General features: G+C 39.1%; 1 protein-coding gene across 1 annotated transcript in view; it reads left to right on the forward strand.

Moving 5' to 3' along the window:
- Positions 1–22,733, forward strand: part of Cad87A (cadherin 87A) — a 1,045,423-nt gene that overhangs the window by 471,178 nt on the left and 551,512 nt on the right. The window contains exon 16 of the mRNA XM_090395555.1: positions 18,353–18,620. Within this exon, the coding sequence (XP_090251681.1) occupies positions 18,353–18,620 (268 nt within the window). The remainder of the gene's footprint in view (positions 1–18,352; positions 18,621–22,733) is intronic.

A 22,733-nucleotide genomic window follows, 5' to 3' on the forward strand; every position in this document is an offset into this window, starting at 1 on the left:
TGTAGAACTTCTCCACCATTGATCCTATAACAACCCCTTACCAACTTGTAGGTCTCTATCATATCTCCCCTCTTCCTTCTCTCCACTAGACTCTGCAAATTACATCTTTTCAATCTTTCCTCATACTCAACATTCCAGAGGTCAGAAACTATCTTAGTAAGTCGCCTTTGGACCCTTTCCAACATCTCTTCATCCTTCTGAAAACCAGGTGACCAAATCTGGGCACAATAGTCCATGTGTGGCCTAATCAAAGCCTTATACAATAGAACAAGAATCTCCCTACTTCTACATGTCAGTGTCCTCCTCATCATTCCCAGAAGTCTTTGTGTTGTCTTCACAATTTTGGCGATGTGTCCCCTAAATTTTAGATCCTTATCCACTATCACTCCCAGATCTCTTATTTCCTCTACTTCCAACAATATATTCTCACCAAGCATAAATTCTGCATCCCATCTTTGTTTTCCAAATTTTAAAACCTTACATTTTGCAACATTGAACTCACATCCCCATTTGCTTGCCCAATCACTCAATTTATTCAGGTCTTCTTGCAAGGCCACAACATCTTCACTACTCTTTATGGTTCGTCCCAACTTTGCATCATCTGCAAACAACTGAATATCTCCATCCAAATCTTCGCCAATATCATTAATATACAAGTTAAATAGTAATGGCCCTAAAACAGATCCCTGAGGCACTCCACTAGTGACTTTCCTTTTCCTGGATATTGCACCCCCATACACAACTTGTTGATACCTATCAGATAGCCAGTCTCCAATCCAATGCACTAATCTAATATCCAACCCCATCTGCTCTAGTTTGACTGTCAACTTATCATGAGGTACTCTATCAAAAGCTTTTGCGAAATCCAAGTATATTACTGTGTACCCTTCTCCTCTGTCCAAGGAAGCAGTCACTTTATTGTAATAAGTAAGTAGATTACTAAAACACGACCTCCCTTTAGCAAATCCATGCTGTCCATCAAAGATTATACCATTGTTGTCAACCCAACTCTGGATCCTAGTTCTCACAAGCTTCTCCAACAACTTAACCACAACATCTGACACACAGATAGGCCTATAGTTTGATGCTTGAGTTCGATCACCTCCTTTATGAAGTGGCACAATCTTGCCCTCCTTCCACTCTTTAGAGACTTGACCAAGTGCAAGACTCGTATTAAAAAAATATGTCAAGGCAGGTGTCAACTCTCTGGCATATTCTTTCAGAATGCGCGGTGATATATTATCAAGTCCCACAGCCTTATTTACGTCTAGTTTACTCAACTCCCCAAACACCTCTTGCTCACTTACAGTCAGTCTCTCCTCCCCATCATCAACTGCTCTTAATCTCTCCATTAAGTCACATTCACAAGATTGAAAGATCTTTATGAACTGCTCATTAAGTATCTCCACCACACATTCTGCAACAGCTGTCTTTATACCATTTCCTCCAATCAATGTCATCATTCCATAATCATTCTTTCTTTTGCTGACTACATATCGATAGAACTCCCTAGGATTCTTTTTAGCTTCATTAGCTAACTGCTGTTCATACCTCTCTTTAGCTACTCTCACCAACCAAGTCACCCTCCTTGCCTGGTCTTTGTAGACCTCATGAAATTGGTTACTTCCACTTCTCTTATGCTGCCTCCACAATGCCCTTTTTCTCTGTATTGCATGCTTAATCTCTTTATTCATCCATCTCACACCTACCTTATTTAACCTTCTCACCCGTGGTATACATTTAGACATTGCATCCACTAAATATTTTTTGAAAATCCCCGAAGCTGCATTGATCTCTTTTCCAGCTAATTCCTCATTCCATGCTACACCTAGAAGCTGTCTCCTGAGCTCTTCATAATCACCCCCCTTGTAGTTCCACATATACCCTTTTTTCACAGGGGTCCTTGCACTGCTGGCAACCACCCAAGTAATCACCTCATGGTCACTTTCACCAATTGGTGGATGATTTGATAGCTCATTGATAATTACATCCTCCGATGAGATGACCAAATCCAAGACCCTTACTCCTCTTGTGCCCTCTGTTACATACCACCCTCTGTTACATACTGAAAAAGAAACTCATTTTCTTTAATTCCAGTTGCTATCTCTTCATTCCAGTCTATATTGCCATAATTAAAATCGCCCATAATGATCACCCTTTTCTTATTTGCTTGGCTTATTTGACTATACATTTCACTCACCACCATCCACATTACCAGGTCTATAACAACATCCCACCAAGTATTTGATTCCATTCACCTCCATCTCACACCATACCACCTCAAAACCACTGGCCCCATTTCCATCTTGCATCTCTACCTTGTATGGACATGACTCTTTCTCTATCTACCTTGTATGGACATAACTTTTTCTCTATCATCAATAGCACTCCCCCTCCCTTTTTACCCCTTCTATCCTCATGAAACACATCATACCTTTCCATCTCTATTCCTGTCAGGATGTCATCCTCATCTAACCATGTCTCACTTATTCCGACAATCTCTGGGTGCACAGACGCAATTAGTGCAACCATTTCATCTGCCTTGTTTCTTATACTTCTAGCATTGGTATACAAACACAACAACTCATTTCTGGATCTACAGCTAGTTCCACTGATACCACTCACTCGATGTGATCTCTCCATGCTGGACTGGGGCCATTTCCCTTTCTGCTTCTTCATTTTAGAACCCTTTGCAATTCCATCTGTTTCCTTTTGATCCCTGATCATCACATTACTTTCCTGCCTACACATGCTCTCACCTCCTCTTGGAGCATCCACCTTTCTCATGCTGTGTATCCCTGTCCACTCTGAGCCTCCCCGTTTCCCTGCTCCTCTTGCACACCCATTCTCTCATTTTCTATACTCATACCACTCACTTCCCCATTCATTTCCACTCCTTCAATCTCTCCTGTCTTACTCTCCTGCTCTTCCACATCACTCCCCTCTCGATCTGATTCATTCTCTCTATTCACTTCTCCACTTTCCAGCAGCAGTCTCTCCAAGCGACTCACACCATAACCACTCAAATGCAGTCCATCGCTCCCATACAGCTCACTTCGTCCCTCAAACTCATTCCACACATTAACAAACTGTACTCCCATCTCCTCACACATTTCAGCCAGAATATCATTCATAATCCTTGCTCTCCGCCTCATTTCACCACAATCATACCTAGGCAGCACACTGACCACCCTTCCTGTCACACTATTCTCCTTTATCTTTTCAAGCAGTCTCCTGACATTCATTTTGACATGCTCTTTGTTCTCTCTCAAATCATTTGTACCAATTAATACAATTAACTCTTTTTCTCGTTCCCTCCTCATATTCAATGCCTCAATCACTCTACTCATTTTACCGCCTGGAAAACATACCTTGTGCATTTTATCCTCTAGCACACCTTTAATAATGGAGTCGCCATACAACGCCACTCGCTCAGCTTTTGTTAACTCTTTCATGCCATCATGATTTATTTTAATAGTTTTGACCTGAATTCTCTTAATATCATTCCGCATCCATTTCATTTCTTGCTTCATCCAATCCAATTCACCTTCCGAACCTCGCGACACATTCACTCTATCATTAAATCTTTCTAACTTTCAACCCCCTCTTCTCACTTTCCCTCTCATTCATCCTTCTTTGTTTCCGTACTTTTGGTCCAACATACGTCCAACTTTCATTATCATTCTTCTTACTTTCACTCTCACATATCTTTCTTTGTTTCCGTACTTTCGGACTAACATGCATCCAACTTTCGCTATCATTCTTCTCACTTTTACTGTCATTCATCTTTCTTTGGTTCAGTACTTTCGTTCCAACATGCGTCCAACTTTCGCCATCAGTCATTTTTTTTTTCGCTATCATTCATTCTTTCGATTTTTTTTACTTGCGATTTCTGCATCATGCCATTTCTACTTTCATTCGTTCTCTCAATTTCGTTTCTTTCTGCGTCACTTTCGTCCCTTTTAACATCCGTTACGGTTGTCAAATCGCTCTTTTTCTTTTTTCCTGATTTTTTAACATTTTTTCGCCTGTCTTACTCATCATCCTTCTCTTTCAAATGTGCACTCGCGACACAATCAGTACTAGCACTTTCTGTCATCAACTTCATATTCGCATTCATCAATTCCTCGTTCAGGTCACATTTCGCACACACCCTTCTTCCATCCGCACTAAACATCCACAAATCATTTATGTAATCGAAGGAATACATATAACAGACCTCGCACTTAACGAACCGACTGAAATCCAAATTAAAATCATGGAATGACAATGCCGCCGCCAATTTTTTTTTTTTTCTCTGCAGGTTACTAGGTCTAATATTAACGTTTTCATATTTAGTTTAAGCAAGAAAAAAAACCCCACACTAATAATATCGGTAGCGTACAACGTTTACAGCCGCTCTTACTTAAACAATTACGCATATATACTTAATTATTCCTAGTAAAACTTATCTGAATCAGGAGCTCTTCAAAACACGTCCGTAGCGCTTGACCCACTAGTGCCCTCTATCTGATTTGTAGAATAAAATACACCAAATTCACTATCACTAAATAGATTCATTGCAAAACTGATCAGTGGGCATTTCAGGATTGATTTTTTTTTCGCATATGTGAAATTGGTTTCAATTTTTGGGAAGAGACACAATAAATCATTCTAGAGGCAAGAAAGGTCAAATAACTTAGGACAGTAAATGAAATTCTAAGCAACACAATAGACGTAAAGACAGGGGGAGGTGACACAAAGGTCACTCAGCAACAGTTAATCCACTAATGCTATAGAATAGCCATAACGAGATTAACGGTGGAGGAAGGTAATGGCATGATAAAAGGTAGAATGCCGACGAAGTTTTGATCCATGAAAAAAGCTAGGGAGTGTTAAATATTTCATCCACACCGGCCGGTTGGGAGGTTAATTATCTTTTAAAATCTTTTCATTTCCAATTTCTTCAATAATTAGAGTAACTCTCTTTGGTGCTTATTTCCAAGTTGCTACGGAATAACTATTTCTTCTATAGTACTTTCTGAAGTGGGTGAATAGTCCTGACCATGTGATGTTAAATGGTTTGCTGCAAATCTTGCCATCGTTATTCTTTCATTTACTTTTTTTTTTTATCCTAATAATGCTTCTCTTCCTCGTTTACTGAGCAGAAATTCAACTCCTGCCTCATGTTTTATACTATTGCCAGACCAGATGATTTTTCCACCTTTCATCTCTCTTACTCTATCCAGCTGATCTCCACTAATCCAAGGATGTTATATCAGTATCATTCCATCTCCTTGCAAAGTAAGGCTGGCTTCCCAGGAGCCCATAAAGTATGGAGATATTCCATGTTCCTACTGATAATTTGTTTCTTGCTTGTTTTAATTATGTTGCACTTCTTTCAATCTTGTCAATCCAACTGTTAAGTAGTACAGTCTGTATCCCTTGTCAGATGAATTGACACTCATCTGACCAACCTTAATGGTCAGATGAGTGTCAATTCTTTCAGCCACCCCTGGCATGGGGAACAGATGCTTTTTTTTTTGCAGCCATCCACTGTGGACACTCTGTTGTTGTCTGTAGGTCCACAGGAGGTATATCATTTGCCTCCCACTACTCATATCTGAGAGTCATTCCCCTATCCACCACATTAGGAGGATGTGGTGGATAGGGATTTCTCCTCCATGGGGGGGGGTGTCACTACTCTACTCAACACAACCCATCGTCTGTACTACTTAATCTGCTGTCTGCATAATGTTACTCTCTGTCATCTACCTTCTGCAAAGGTATTTTAATCTGTTAATTGCATCTGCCTGGCTGATTTACTAATATGTATGCAGAATGAAAAACCAGTTCCATCAGAAAATAAGCATGCTACCACTGCATGAAATTAGCTAACTCACCTTCAAGCCCATAGATATACCCCTTGTCCTTACAAGAATTAAATTATGTGATTTTCCATTCTAAGGGCATAATTTGTCATTCTTCAAAAAATGTATTAAGGAATGTGCAAACTTTGAAAAGGTGCCAAGGAAATGGAAAGAAGTCAAAATAGTTTCATTATATAAGGTAGGCTCCAAGACAGAGGTAGGAAATTACATATTAATTATTATCCAAGGAGTGGTGATCATTTCAGGAATGGATGGACAGGAATACGATACTCAATGGGAGCAGCATGGTTTTGTGAAGGGGGTGGGTATTAGTAATTTGCTCACTTTTTTTATAAACAAGGCAGCAGTTGAGATGGATAAAGAAAACGCACACATAGTGATAATAGAACATAGTGATAGTGCAAAGGCATTCCACAGGATATCACATGGAACTCTGTTCCATAAATGTGGGTAGACACGAAGCTGATGATATGTATTAGGAAGGTGCTGATGGATATACTTCAAAGGAGAAGGGAGGTGTTTGTTGGTGTACCACGGGGGTATACTGACTGCTGCCATTTAATTTATACATCAATGATATAGGAAACAATTTAAGTGGAAATATCAAGTTATTTGATGATGATGCAAAATTAGGAAAATAAAACTAAATTTAATGAATTGAGTAAAGACTGATATATGAGGGTGGTCTGAAACGTTCTTGGCCTCGACAATAGATGGAAACACTATCGACAAGATTTTTTTTCTAAGTTGGTACATCTGTCATAAGCATCCATATGAAATTGCAAGTCATTCCATCAAGTAGTTTATTTTATACAGCCGCCTGAAGCAAAAGTGTTGTCTGTATCCCTTGAAATGGATAACATTGAGTATATCGTACGGTTATAAAATTCTTTGTAAAAGATGGCAAAAGAGAATGGAAGTCAGTTTAATGTGGCAAAGTGTAAGGTTATGCATTTTGGGGTGAAAAGATTATCAGCAGTATACCACATTGCTGGAACGGTACTCCAGGAAATTGACAGAGCCAGAGATTTGAGAGTGTTAGTGAACAGGGAGTTAAAGTTTAGGGGACACATAGCAAAAGTGGCTAAAGCAGCTCATCAGATACTTAGTTACTGAAGAATACTTTGACAAGCAAAGACAAACAGGTTATTATTCCTCTTTATTGAGCCATGATAAGACCCCATCTTGATTATTGCATTCAGATCTGGGTGCTGCGGTTTTTTTTTGGTGATGAGGAAGAGGTGGAGAGGATCCAGAGGCAAGTGACCAAGATGGTAGCAGGTCTATGGAATGAACCTTACAAGAACAGGTTGAAGATTTGTGGGTTACAGAAAACTAGTTGATAGACAGAAAAGGGGTGATATAATTGAGACATATAGATTACTTGAGGGGCTTTTACAAGATTAATTCAGAGGAAAGTTTTCAGAACAGATCTGGTGGTGGGAGAACTAGTGGCCTTCCTTAGACCTGAACAAGAATGTAGTTAGCAAGGGTTTTAGAACTAGATTTTTTTTGCTTGGAGAGTGGTGAGTGAGTGAGTGGAATAGGTTGCAATCATCTGTTTTAGGTGTTATTATTATTATTACTATTATTACGGGCAACTCCAGGGAGTCATTAGACTCATCGAGGGAGGCCCCAAATCATATTCATCACAACTATTTGACATTCATACAGTACCTATCATACCTCGCTTTAAACTCATTCACTGTCACAGCATCCACCACAGACTCAGGGAGCGCATTCCACTCATTCACTACTCTAAAAGTAAAGAACCCAGCTCTAACACCTTTACTAACCACACTTTTGCCCAGTTTCCATGGATGTCCCCTAGTCCTCCCACAACCAGCCCTGTTCTCAAAAATATCTTCTGAATTAATTTTATAGAAACCCTTCAGTAATTTGAATGTCTCAATCATATCTCCCTCCTCCGCCTATCAACCAATTTTTGCAACCCACAAATCCTCAACCTGTTCTCATATGGTTCATTCCACAGACCTGCTATCATCTTGGTCACTCGCCTCTGGATCCTCTCCACCTCCTCCCCATCAAGAAGAAACCTAGGTGACCAAATCTGAGCACAGTAGTCTAGATGGGGTCTTATCAAGGCTCGATACAGAGGAACAATAACCTGCTTGTCTCTGCTTGTCAACGTATTCTTCAGCAACCAAGTGATTTGATGAGCTGATTTGGCCACTTTTGCAATGTGTCCTATAAATTTCAATTCCTTATCTACCAACACTCCTAAATCTCGTGCCTCATCAATTTCCTGGAGCACGGTTCCACCAATGCAGTAAACTGCCTCCAATCTTTTCACCCCAAAATGCATAACCTTACATTTTGCCACATTAAACTGACATCCATTCTCCTTAGCCCAGACCTCCAATTTATCCAAATCATCCTGCAAAAATTTGACGTCATCTGCATTCACTATTGCCCTACCCAACTTCGCATCATCCACAAACAAATGAACTGTTCCTCTCAGATCCTTTCCTATATCATTTATGAACAAATTAAACAGCAGTGGTCCAAGAACAGATCCTTGTGGCACACCACTAGTCACAGGCCGTCTTGTAGACTCTACTCCTGAGTAAACCACTCTCTGATATCTCTCCGTCAACCACCCTCCTATCCATCTCACCAACCCTATGTCCATTCCCATATGCTGCAATTTACTGATTAGAATTCCATGTGGTATCCTGTCAAAGGCCTTGGCAAGGTCCAGTAGAATCACCGTAAACCCATTACCCTTATCCAGTTCAGCCGTCACTGTGTTATAATATGTGAGCAAGTTACTGAGGCATGACCTACCCTTCACAAAACCATGCTGTCCCCGATACAGTATCCCATTTTCTTCTATCCAATCTTGTATTTTCCTCTTGACTATTTTCTCTAAGACCTTGATAATGATTCCTGTTATGCTGATTGGCCGGTAATTTTCAACAGCAGCCTTGGAACCACCTTTGTGCAGTGGAACTATTTTCCCCTCTTTCCACCCCCTTGGGACTGACCCAGTCCTCAGGCTCAAATTAAACAATGGTCAAGGGCACTGACAATTCTTTGGCCGCTTCACGTACGACACGAGCTGGTATACCATCCAATCCCACAGATGTATTGACATTGAGGTTCTGTAATAGACTAGTTACCTCTACTTCATTCATCACAATTCCAGTATAAGCTGTTGGTTCTTCCATTCCTGCAAAGTCACCACCTGGGTGATATACTCTTGCAAAGTGCTCGCTCAGTAATTCCACAATATCAACTGATTCAGTTACCTCCCTACCCTCAGCATTTTTTAAGATCATTCTACCATGAGCATTTTTCCTTTTACTTGCAACATATTGAAAAAACTGTTTGGGATTCTCTTTAGCCTGCATGGCCAATTTCCTTTCGTAATCTGCTTTTGCTTTTCTTACCACCCTTGTTACCATCCTGGCCTGAGCTTTATACTTTTCCTGCGCCTGATGGTCACCCTTCTCCTTAAAATTCCTCCACAATTGTTTCTTTTTTTGCAGCTCAAGCTTAATAGTGTTATTCATCCATTTAATCCCTAATTGATTTATTATTCGGACTCTTGGTATACAGTCAACCATTGCCTCCTGCAAACAGTTCTTAACCACCTCCCATGCACTATCAACATCCAGCCCTTGCAGTTTTACATGCCATGGCATTGAGCCAAGCACACACCTAAGCTTGTCATACTTACCAGCCCGGTAATTCCACATGTACCCTGTCTTAATTGTAAATTCGACTCTTTTAGCCACCTCCCAAGTCATGACTTTATGGTCACTCTCACCAATTGGTGGCAACATGGTCATGTTCATTACAGCCACATTCTCGGTTGCAATTACTAGGTCCAGCACTCTCTGCCCCCTGGTATTTTCCAATACATGTTGCCGTAGATAGTTGTCCCTTAATAACCGCATAAAATCCAATTCCTTCCTCCCATGTGCCCTCTCCTCTTTCCAGTCAATGTTACCATAATTGAAATCACCCATAATAATTACCCTTCTTCCACTCATTTCTTCTATTTGCTTATGCATACTATCCCCACTATCCACTCCATCACCCAGTCTATAGCAGCACCCAATTGTATATTTTGTTCTGCTGGATTGTATCTCACACCAAACAGCCTCAGATGCGCTTTTTTCCCCATCATGCAGTTCAACTTCTATACTCCTTGGCTGAAGATCATCAGCAATCATCAATAACACTTCTCCCCCCTTTTTATTCACCCTGTCACTCCTGAACACGCTATACCCGTCGCATTCAATCCCACTAGCTTTATCATCTTCTGTCAGCCATGTTTCACTAATACCGACAACCTCTGGCCTGGAAGTGCCAACCATGGCCAAAAACTCTTCCTTCTTGTTCCTAATACTCCTGGCATTAGTGTACAAAATGTTATTACTGTGAATGAGTTCAACGCAAAGTATGATAGATGGAGTAGCCTGTAATAATAATAATTGGCCTTGTAGATTTGTTACTGACTTTCCTTATTGAATTTTTGAATCTTGAATTTGCATGGAACGTAATATACACGAGGTCAACTAGGTGAGCTACTAATGGCTTGAGAAAGCCAGCAACATGAAAATCAAATATAATTAATAGTGTAAATTTTTCAAAAATCATTCAATGTTGTGAAACATATATGCATGCGGAAATCTGAAAGATACATTTGTGGAGAGACTGAACAGGAGAAGAGAGGAAGACTGGATTTGTAGAAAGTGCTATATTTTGTTACTCTGTGAGTTAACAAATGCGAAACAGTGAAGGTTAGAGTAAAGGAAAGAAACCAAAATGGAACAGACGCTATCTTGGTTGAGAGAGTGAAATAAAGAAGTGAAAGTAAGGGATAAGGGAGAAAAAAGAAGCGTGAATGAGGAAACAGAATAATGTGCTGTAGAAAGCCTCAGAGTGAAATTGCTGAAATGCAAGATTTGATAACTGGCCTTTGGGATGTGGGATAGATTGAGGGAGTGCACTTTGCAAAGCCTTGTGAATAAGTGGAAGAGAGGGGATATGATTGAGACATTTAAGTTGGTAAAGGGTTTTTAGCAGGTTAATGTGGAAGAAATTTTTTGTAGAACGGTGGAAGGAGATAGAACAAGGGGACATAACTAGAAATTGTATAAGGAGGTTGCGAGCAGGGGCATAAGGTTCTTTGCATGGAGAGTGTTTGGTGAGTTGAATGCTTTGACTGACATTGTGGTGAATGCAGATACATTAAATGAGTTTAAAAACATGGTTTAACAGTGTTTGCCTCTCATGATAAGGCTTTTGATTCCATGGAGGTCTGGTGTTAATAAAAAAAAAATTTTTTTTTAATTATTTTCTCAAACCTGTAAGTATATCATATACCACTTAACTATGCTACCAGCAAACTTGATGAAATAAGCAAGCCATCTTATGACTTTCAAAGAATAAAATCATGAACAGGTTTATTTTCTGATGTGATTATTACCTGTAACGTGACTATAAATAATAAATTACACGATAACCACAGTAATTAACTTTAATGAAATGAAAGTACAGATATATAGCAATAGTAAGCTGTATTCCACAGGGTGAAGAAGCAGACACAATTTGGTGTAAAGTGGATGACAAACGATATCAAACAGGAACTGCAGTTGAAAAAGAGATTATGGAAGATATACAAGGAGAGGGGTGGAGGACAGATGCACGAAGAATATAAGACGCAGGCCAGGAGAGTGACCAGAATGGTGAGGAAGGCAAAACTGGAATATGAGAAGAGATTGGCCCTAAGATTAAAAAAAAAAAAAAAAAATCCTATGGTATTTTTTAGCTATATGGCCAGTAGGCAGAGAAACAATTGTGGAAGAATGACATTGCAAGATAAAAGTGGGAATAGAGTGACTAATGCAGAGGACATAGTGGAGTTGTTCAATGAGCACTTTATTGGAGTATTTCATCCTGGAGGAGGTTTTAATACTAGAGCGACAGGGCAGGATCTGGGTTTAGATGTGCAAGAGGAGAGTGTGTTCCAAATACTGAGTACTCTGGATACCAATAAAGCTGTTGGACCAGATGGTATTTCACCACGGGTTTTGAGAGAATGTGTTAAAGAACTGACAGCTCTGTTAACCTGGCTTTTCAATAAAAGTCTGGCTAAAGGAAGGGTACCCAGGGAATGGAAGGAAGATAAGACAGTGCCATTGCATAAGGGCAGTAGCAGACTGGAAGTGTCTGATTATAGGCCAGTTTGTGTGTCATCAGTAGTTAGTAAGATATTGGAGAAAGTAGTGAAGGACCGTATACAGCATTGGGCAGATGAGGGTAATGTTATCTGTGAGAATCAACATGGATTTCTTAAGGGGCGCTCTTGCTTTAGTAATATGATTGTCTTTTATAATAAAGTGACAAGTGCAGTTGATGAGGGAAAGGCATATACTGCCAATTTTTTGGATTTTGCAAAGGCGTTTGACAGGGTGCCACATGATAAGCTGATATTTAAGTTGCAGCACATGGGTTTAAATGTCTGGTTAGTCAAATGGATTCAAGATTGGCTGACTGATAGGTATCAGAGAGTTGTGTATGATGGGACAATATCAAGGAAACAGAAGGTTACAAGTGGGGTTCCACAGGGCTCAGTACTGGGACCTGTATTATTGTTCAGTCTTTATATCAATGGTATTGTCAATGGATTGCAAGGGGACATTCAGTTGTTTGCGGATGATGTGAAGTTGGGAAGGGTTATCAGTAATAGTGCAGATGTGGCAGCCCTGCAAGAGGATTTGAATAAACTAGACAGATGGGCAAATAAATGGGATTGTCAGTTCAATGCAGCAAAATGTAAAGTCTTGAGGTTTGGGATCCATCGATGGGAGGATGCGTACTTGATTGGAGGAGGTAGGAGAGACAAGAGATCTGGGGGTGATGATTGATAGAAAACTGAAATTCAGGGAGCATATTGCAAAGGTGGTAAGGGTAACTCAGAGGATTGCTGCAATTCTGAGAAGGATGCTGACCTGCAGAGATAAGAGTTATCATTCTGTTGTATAAGGCCCTGATCAGACCACACTATTGTTCTCAGATTTGGTCCCCAGGATTAGAAGGGGATAAATTGACTGTGGAAAGGGTACAGAGACGGATAACAAAGATGGTTTCAGGACTGTACAATATGAGTTATGAGGATCGACTGAGGGAATGTGAATTACAGAGTTTGGTGGATTAGAAGAAGGAGAGGTAATATGATCGAGACTTTCATACTAATGAGTGGCAGTTACAGGGTAGACATTGGAGAGTTCTTTCACTTGGTGGAACAGCGGGAAGGAGTGATGACAAGGGGCCATCCCTGGAAGTTACAAAAGGAGGCTGTGCGCAAGAGTGTGAGGAGTGGTTTCTTTGCATGGAGGGTGGTTGAACCTTGGAATGCATTGCCTGAGAGAGTGGTTGGAGTGGGGTTGGTTAATGGGTTCAAGGAGTGGTATGATAGATTTTGATTTTCCTAAAAACGACCTCCCACGATGAGTCTTTTGACTCCATGGAGGCCTGGATAATAATAATAAGATTTTGTACTGAAAATAACAGTGCATCATCAGTGTGTAGAAACAAGCTGTCAAAGGAACCAGATTACAAAATACATACAGAAGTCGGTGGTTTATCAATTTTAATATTTTTAATAATATTATTTATTAATATTAATTTCTAGCACATGGCAACAGTTTTTAATTGATAAATCACCAACATCTCTTGGGCCTGGCTCCCACTGAAGAGACCTCAATAAAGGTCGAAACTAGTCTGGGTTGTGGCCCTTCCCTTAATGCATAACATTAGACATATCTGCAAGGAGACGTGTTTTGCATTATGGGAGATACTGAGATAGGAGTGTTGGTATCTTGCTCCACCTTTGCAAGGAGTGCTGTGGTGTTGTACCACCTTACCCCAGTCCTGAAGATACTTTCAGGCGCAAACTTTGTTTGCTCACACTTGGATAAAGGATTAAACTAAATTTATTTGTCCTACATAATTTAAACCACATGAACAAGAGATGTTGTAAGCACCAGGATGTTTGAAGAAAGCATTGTTATCCTTCGATGAGCTTAACAAATTACGGACTCTCTTAATTGGCTTGAAAGTTACTCTTATTTCATATGGTTTAAGAAGTGTTGCAATCTTCTGTGAAACTATCCCAGCATAAGGAAAGGCAATGGAAGATTTGTATTCTAAGTTTTTTTGGATGGTGTTGGGAGGGGTTGGAGAAAAGTATCTTTTGAATTAAATTTTTTGGATAGCCTTCATCTTTCAGGGTTTCTGATATGTGAGTTAATTCATCCTTGAAAGTTTTCTCTTCTGTTATGATGCAAGTAGCTCTGTTTTTGAGCATATGTATGATACTCAACTTTTGAGATATATGATGTGAAGAAGAAAAGTGCAGATACCAGCCAGTGTGAGTCAGTTTGTGGTAAACCATTAGGTTAATATGTCCATCCACTTGTTTTGTAATTTTCTTAGCTAAGAAATGTTAGCTAAGAAATCCAAAAGTGCTGCTTCTGTGTTTCTCAATATGATGAAAATGTTGTCAACAATATATCTCCACCAAACCACTGGTTTGGGTCTAATTTTTTTTTTTTTAAATAGAATTTCACATAACAAAAATTTTCTTTTAATGATATTTTTGCTTTACAATTTACTTTGTTTGTAAGAAATGTAAATGAATTTTCCACATGTGAAAATAACCCATTTTGAAATTTGTCAAGAAAATCAGTCTTAGTAATAAATTTACTTATCATTAATATACCATCATTTTTTCAAATGAATGCTTTGGAATGCGTGATCAGTTTCTATAAACCCATTCCGCAACAGTCCTTTTCGTTATCTATCCATTGTCTGTATGGTCTACCTCTTCTGTTTACACCATCCATAATACCAAACATGAATGTTTGGTTGGCCGAGTGGTTAGCACATCCACTTTCAAGCCAAAAGGCTTTGGATTCGAATCCCGCCTTGGGCATGGATGTTTGTGATTGTCTGTGAAAATCTAGTAGTGGTGGTGGTCAGTAGATGGCACTGGTGTAGATGATACGATTTGCTGTAGTTGATGGATTGAGTGATGGAGACAGAGTTTTAGAGTAGGTGCCCTCGATGAGTCTTTGGACTCCTTGGAGGTGTCATGTAATAATAATAATAATAATTTTTAATTTGTTCTTTCAATTTTTATTCACAATAATGCTGAAATTCTTTTTGTGCAATGTTTGCATTGAAAATCATTAAGCTAAATTTTTACTATTAGAATGACGATTTCATCAAGATTGTGCCACTTCATAAAGGAGGTGATCAAACTCAAGCATCAAACTATAGGCCTATCTGTGTGTCAGGTGTTGTGGTTAAGTTGTTGGAGAAGCTTGTGAGAACTAGGATCCAGAGTTGGGTTGACAACAATGGTATAATCTTTGATGGACAGCATGGATTTGCTAAAGGGAGGTCGTGTTTTAGTAATCTACTTACTTATTACAATAAAGTGACTGCTTCCTTGGACAGAGGAGAAGGATACACAGTAATATACTTGGATTTCGCAAAGGCTTTTGATAGAGTACCTCATGATAAGTTGACAGTCAAACTAGAGCAGATGGGGTTGGATATTAGATTAGTGCATTGGATTGGAGACTGGCTATCTGATAGGTATCAACAAGTTGTGTATGGGGGTGCAATATCCAGGAAAAGGAAAGTCACTAGTGGAGTGCCTCAGGGGTCTGTTTTAGGGCCATTACTATTTAACTTATATATTAATGATATTGGTGAAGATTTGGATGGAGATATTCAGTTGTTTGCAGATGATGCAAAGTTGGGACGAACCATAAAGAGTAGTGAAGATGTTGTGGCCTTGCAAGAAGACTTGAATAAATTGAATGATTGGGCAAGCAAATGGGGATGTGAGTTCAATGTTGCAAAATGTAAAGTTTTAAAATTTGGAAAACAAAGATGGGATGCAGAATTTATGCTTGGTAAGAATATATTGTTGGAAGTAGAGGAAATAAGAGATCTGGGGGTGATAGTGGATAAGGATCTAAAATTTAGGGGACACATCGCCAAAATTGTGAAGACAACACAAAGACTTCTGGGAATGATGCGGAGGACACTGACATGTAGAAGTAGGGAGATACTTGTTCCAATGTATAAGGCTTTGATTAGGCCACACTTGGACTATTGTACCCAGATTTGGTCACCGGGTTTTCAGAAGGATGAAGAGATGTTGGAAAGGGTCCAAAGGCGACTGACTAAGGTAGTTTCTGACCTCTGGAATGTTGAGTATGAGGAAAGATTGAAAAGATGTAATTTGCAGAGTCTCGTGGAGAGAAGGAAGAGGGGAGATATGATAGAGACCTACAAGTTGGTAAGGGGTTGTTATAGGATCAATGGTGGAGAAGTTCTACAGAGAATAGTGGGAGATCAGGGGAGAACCAGAGGTCATCCCTGGAAACTGTATAAGGAGGGTGTGAGTAAGGGAGTGAGAGGCAGGTTTTTTTCGTGCAGAGTTGTGAGTGATTGGAATGCCTTGCCTGAGAGCGTGGTGTCTGCAAGTAGTTTGAATGTGTTTAAGACACGGTATGATGAGATGTGTGTGTAAGATAAAAGGACCTCCTAGATGAGTCTTTGACTCCATGAGGTCTTGTTTAATAATAATAATAATTTGTTGCAATACATATGATTTGAAATTCATTTATTCTTTTTTTGCAGAATTTCAACTTATTGATTGTCATAATATTTACAGATTAAGATAGATCTTTGCTCTATTTAAGTTGCATAACTCACTTTTAGTTGTGAATAGTTGTCGCCATAGTAGATCAACAGAACATTATGCCCTTCAATTGGAAAAGACCTAGGTTTGATTCTTGTTCTCATGAGAGGAAGTTGAGGAGATAAAGAGATATTGGACTGGTGTTGTTCAAGGATCTGAAGTTCAGAGGTTGCATTGCACAAGTATTGAAGACAACACATTAGATTATGGCAATGATGCATAGGATCTTAATGATCGCTTGGAGTGTAGCAGTGTTTTTCCTCCTGGAAACTGGGATTTGTCATCCTGTGTACAAGCAAATCAGCCAGGAGAGTATGCACAATTTACAGTAAAAAAAAAAAAAAATGGTTGTGTTGGTGGTGATGATAGGCAGTAGATGGCATTGATGGTGGTGGTGGTGCCATTTTGTGTGTAAGTGGAGAATTAAGTAATAGGGAAGACAGGGATATGTTTAATGGTGTAGAGTAGAGTGCACTCCCATGATGAATCCTTGGATTCGTTGCAGTGTCATGCAATAATGATAGTAATTTAATTGTAATAGACTATCCAGAAATGTTGTAGGAGAATGTCTGTTATCCTACAACATTTCTTCCACCTTTAACTTCAAATGGAACAGATATTTTGCAAGGAAAGATTTTATTTATTTCCAGAATACCCATTTTAATAATATCTAGTGCTTAACTGCAGTAAACAGATATGGTGAAACTGACTGAAACATATTCTCTCTCAGATTCATTTAAAATTTATACTAATTTTGAAGAATTCCAGTTATATCCTGCTCCCCTCAAGGAACTAAATTTTAAGTAACTGAATTTTAAGGAACTACTCTGACTAATATTTTTACTGGTTTGAAAATTTTCACCAGAAGTATTTAACAGGAAATATTCAAAACATGTTACTTCATTTTGCTATTTTAAGAAAAGATAAGAATGGTGTTGTGTTTGCTGAAGCAGATGCCCTTAAAATTAGACTGTTTATTTTCAGCTTGATTACTAGCCAGTATTTTCTTTTCCATGTGGGTATGTCAAAGTTCTTCAGCTTGTTCACTGAATAATTTCAGCAAACAGTGAAATTATTCTAAGTGTGTCTTGCTGATTTATTAGACAGTTGTAGACAGTTGGAGGAATTCTACTGTACAGCAGTCTTTCAAGGTGTTTCAGGTAGATGCTTAACAAAGCAGTGGGGCAATAGCTTGTAGTTTGCCAATAACTCTTATGAGACTAACTGGCATGCAGTTCTCTGTTTCATGCACTGAATTGATATCATTCTTGCAAATTTCCAGTAAGTATTATCCAATCAGCAGCTCTTCGAAAATATTCATGAGTGGTTTAACTATTCTTAACACCCATTTCTTTACTACTAAGGGAAATATTCATCCCTACATTCAGCCTTATTATTTGCCCAACATATTAAGGTATCTGCAGGTTCCTTATCCTGTATTAGATCTATAGGTACATTTGTCTTCTCAATTTGCATTATCCAATCTATGCATATTTTCACAAAGTAATTATTAAATTCCTTTACTTGCTTCCCCAGAGTCTTTCAAAATTTTACATATAGTTAACAGATTTTGTGTTTTATATAACTTACTCTTTTCATATATATAAAATCTCTTAATTTTATATTTATAAGATCGCTTTATTAATTCATTGTTTATTTTCAAAATGATTATTTAACAGACAGATGAAGTGGATATTTAATAAATGATTTTTTTGTAAATCACCAGATTTCATGTGGATTCAACTTCAGGAGTAATCACTGTTGCTCACTGTGAGACCCCTGGATCAGGAAATTGTTTGGATTTTGAAACTCGTCCAACTTATTATCTGTCATATCAGGCCACAGATGATAAAGGCAGAGGTCAAACAGCAGTGATTTCACTTATTGTTTCTCTTGCTGATGCTAATGATAATCCTCCGGTGTTTCTTCAAGAAATTTATACAGGAATTATTGATGAAGGAACTACAAAATTTGATCATATTCTAAAAACTGAAGTAAGTTTGTTTTGTTTATTTTTCATCATCTCTATGCTTACACACACATATGCATGCACTCACGCATGCACACACACACACATTAGCTATATATAATTTTAATTTATCATTCACATATGAAGAAATCATAAGAATGTTAGGAAACTGTCTCTGTATTAGCTTTCCTAATTAAATTTTCTATTCTTCTATCACCAGCATGCTATTAATTATTCATAATATGAAATCCTGTTCAGAAGGTTAAATTCCTGATATTGGAGTAGAACTCTTAGCAACTATCAGTAAAAAGTGAAATAAAACAATGGGAGGCCTGATTGACCAAGCTGTTAGCATATCCACTTTCCAGCCAAAAGGCTGTGGGTTCGAATCCTGCTGTGGGCATGGATGTTTGTGATTGTCTGTGCAAATAGTAGTAGTGATGGTAGCAGATGATGATGGTAGTTGCAGTTTGTTGTAGCTGGTGGACTGATTGGTGGAAATGGAGAGTTGCAGAGTAGGTGCCCTCCCTCAATGAATCTTTGGACTCCTTGGAGGTGTCATGTAATAATGAGAGAATTACAGAGGAATATTCCTGCTGAGTGTTACAGAGAAGATTTAATGCAAACATACTTGAAGATGAACTAAGAAAGATTATTGAAGAGAAACTCAGAGTAACAAGCTGGGTTTATGCCAAATATGATTTGTCAGGGTCACAGTTTCACGTTGAGAGAGACAGTTGAGAAATCATTGAAATATTTAAGTACTTCCATTGCATAATGGGAAGAACAACAGGACATTGTCCCCTTCAGTTGAAAAAGATCCTAGTTCAATTATCGTCATGACGAGAGGAAATCTTTGAGTTTTTTTCAAGTTAGCTGACCTCATATGGAGGAAACAAGGTTTTTTCTCCCAGAAACTCGGAGTTTTCATCCCACGTACAGGAAAACTGGCCATGACAACACACACACCATTTGCATACAAAAAATACTATCATTGGTGGCAATGGGCAGTAAATGGAGTTGTGTGTACTTGGAGAAATAAGTAGTGAAGATGGTTGTGTGTGTACTTGGAGAAATAAGTAGTGAAGATGGTTGTGTGTGTAGTTGGAGGATTAAGTAGTAGGGGGATATGGTGAAATGGGTGCAGTAGAATAGAGTAAAGCACCCTCCTGTGATGAGTCTAAGAACTTAACTCCTTGGTGTCACATACTAATTATAATAACATAGCGAAGACCTGGTTTGTTGACTATGTTATTGTTGATAGTGATATCTTCGTGCTGGTTCAGTATATGAGGGTGGTCTGAAAAGTTCTCAGACTCAACCACAGATGGCAACACTATCAGCATGATTTTTTTTTCTAAGTTGGTACATCTGTCATAAGCATCCATGTGAAATTGCAAGTCTTTCAATCAAGTAGTTTGTTTTATACAGCTTTCTTAAGCAAAAGTGTTGTCTGTATCCCTTGAAATGGATAAAATTGAATATCATGCGGTTATAAAATTCTTTGTAAAAGAAGGTTTAACACCAAAAGAAATTCATTCGAAATTCATAAAATTTTATGGGCACTATTCTCCTTCGTTTTTGACAATTAAGAAATGGGCTGCCGAGTTTAAACATTGCCTTGAAGATGATCCACGTGAAGGATGTCCAAAAAAGTGTAACAACACCAGAAATCATTGATCAAGTGCACGTGGTGGTGAATTTGAGCTGTGCTGAAGAAAGTGATTTTTTAATTGGTGAATAGTCCGTATTTCTACGTTTTTGAGTGCTAAATTGTTTCTCTGGAATGCGAGTGTACTTCAGTGGTTGTTTTTTGAAGTTAGTTGTTGTTGCGATATTGTGTATTTTGGTTACCGAGAAGACAGGGTCGGATTCATAACGGTGGAAGACAAGACGAAGTTAAGTTTCCATTCCTGTATTTAGTTTTTATTTAGTGTACTTAATGTTTTGTTTTGCTTTTACTTGTTTGTGCTTTACTTATTTATTTATACTCCCTAATAATTAGCGACCAATTTTAAATAATTAACGGTTATGCTAGTAGTCCCTCGGCAGTAACGAATGATGGCGGATTCAGTTGCAGTCACAAATGGCGTGTCACCCAGTCCTCTGCCATTTAAGAAATCTTTTATAAGCAATATAATAAGGGAGCTTGTGGCATGCAGTATTTGCGGTATGTATGTGTCTCGGGAATTGGATAACTGGCTTGTGAGAGAGGGGGGGGTGCATGTGTGCATAAAGTGCAGGCAGTAGGAGGAAATAAATACAGTAGATATCTCAATAACTGACCTTGTTGCTCCAGGAACAGGAAATGAACACAGGAAGACGAGCAGTGTGGTAGGAGAGAATGAAGAAACAAATATGAATGAGAAAATAATAGTTGATAGTGTAGAAGGCATGAGTGAAAGTTTAGGAGATGGTTTTGTTTGGGAGAGTGAACTTCGATTAAGAGTGACTGACCTGCAGAGGGAGATAGAGGAGCTGAAAGAGGAGGTGGAATGTCTTGGGAGAAAGATGAGATTAGGAGAATGGAAGAGATAAATGCAAGGCAAATAGGAGTAGGGGAGAGAGAGAGAGAGTTTTGGAAATGATAGGAGAGGAGATAAATTTGGGAATGATAAAAGAGGAGAGAATGGAATTGGATGTGGAAATGGAGAGAATGGAAACAGTAGAAGAGAGGGAATGAGAGAGTGGTATGGAAACACCAGAAGAGGAGAGAATGGAAACAGTAGGAGTGACAGAATGGAGAGAGGTATGGGAGTGCTAGAAGAGGAGAAAATGGAAACAGTAGGAGAGACGGAATGAGAGAGAGGTATGGGAGTGCTAGAAGAGGAGAAAATGGAAACAGTAGGAGAGAGGGAATGAGAGAGAGGTATGGGAATGATAGAAGAGGAGAAAATGGAAACAATAGGAGAGGGGGAATGGTAAGAGGTATAATGTATGGGGACTCAATGATCCGTGGTGTTCAAGATAGCATGCGCGAGGAGTGTTTGCCAGGAGGAATGATAGAAAGTGTGGCTTTTGCAGTTAAGAGGGTGAAAGGGTGGATGAGATAATTGTGATGGTGGGAACAAATGACTTGAGTGGTGGTATAAATAGGGCAGCGAGAGATATGAGATTCTTGCTTGAGGTGGTACGAAAGAAGACACAGAGAGGAAAGAAAGATAATGTGTGTGTTGCCTAGGTATGATAATGATGAGCTGAGCAGAAGAGCAGCAATATTGAATGACATAATAGCTAGAATGTGTGACAAGTGAGAACTGGAATATGTGGATGCTTGGAGTGCGTTTGAGGACAGAGAGGAATTGTATGCGAGAGACCGCTTACATTTGAATGAGGAAAGACGTAAGCATCTGGAGAGATTGTTGTTCTGAACAAGTGTGTGTCCCAGGGAGGATGGTAGTGGCTGGCCTCTTGTGGGAATAGGTACTTGGGAGAAGGGGGACGACATCAGATAACACTGAGCCCACTTGAGTCTAGAGGGGATAATGCTGGGTATAGAAACAATGGCATGTATATGCTTTATACTAATGCCAGGAGTATCCGGAATAAGGGAAAGGAATTGGTGGCGCAGATAGCATCAGCCTCGCCAAAAATTATTGGGATCACTAATACGTGGTTGACATAAGAGAATATAATGACAGGAATAGAAGTCGCTGGGTACAGCATTTTTCGGCAGGATAGGAAGGGAAAGCGTGGCGGTGGAGTACTGCTTATGATAAGTGACAACCTATGTCCTCTAAGAGTGGAGACTTTGGAAGGCAGTGACATTAATGATTTTGAAAGCAAATGGTATGAAGTAGAGGTGGGCAAGACAGGATATTTAGTGGGGTGTTGCTACAGACCCAGGAGCACAGAGGGTGGGGACCAGGAAATGTTTAGACAGGTAAGTTTGGCATGTACAAGAAGAATGATTGTTATGGGAGATTTTAACTACAGTAGTATAAATCGGGGAGGAAGATGCATGTAGCAATAAGGGAATGGAATTTCTAGAATTCTTGAGGGACAAATGTCTTAGGCAATACGTAATAGAGGGAACAAGAGGTTCAAGAGTTTTGGATTTGGTTATAGCATCAGATGAGTTGATAATAACTGAGATGACATCTTTCCCACCATCTGGAAACAGTGACCATATGGTTTT

Source organism: Typopeltis vanoorti, chromosome 7 (genome assembly GCF_054136105.1).
Source record: "Typopeltis vanoorti isolate ZY-2024b chromosome 7, IOZ_Tvanoo_1.0, whole genome shotgun sequence".
Lineage (NCBI taxonomy): Eukaryota > Metazoa > Arthropoda > Arachnida > Uropygi > Thelyphonidae > Typopeltis > Typopeltis vanoorti.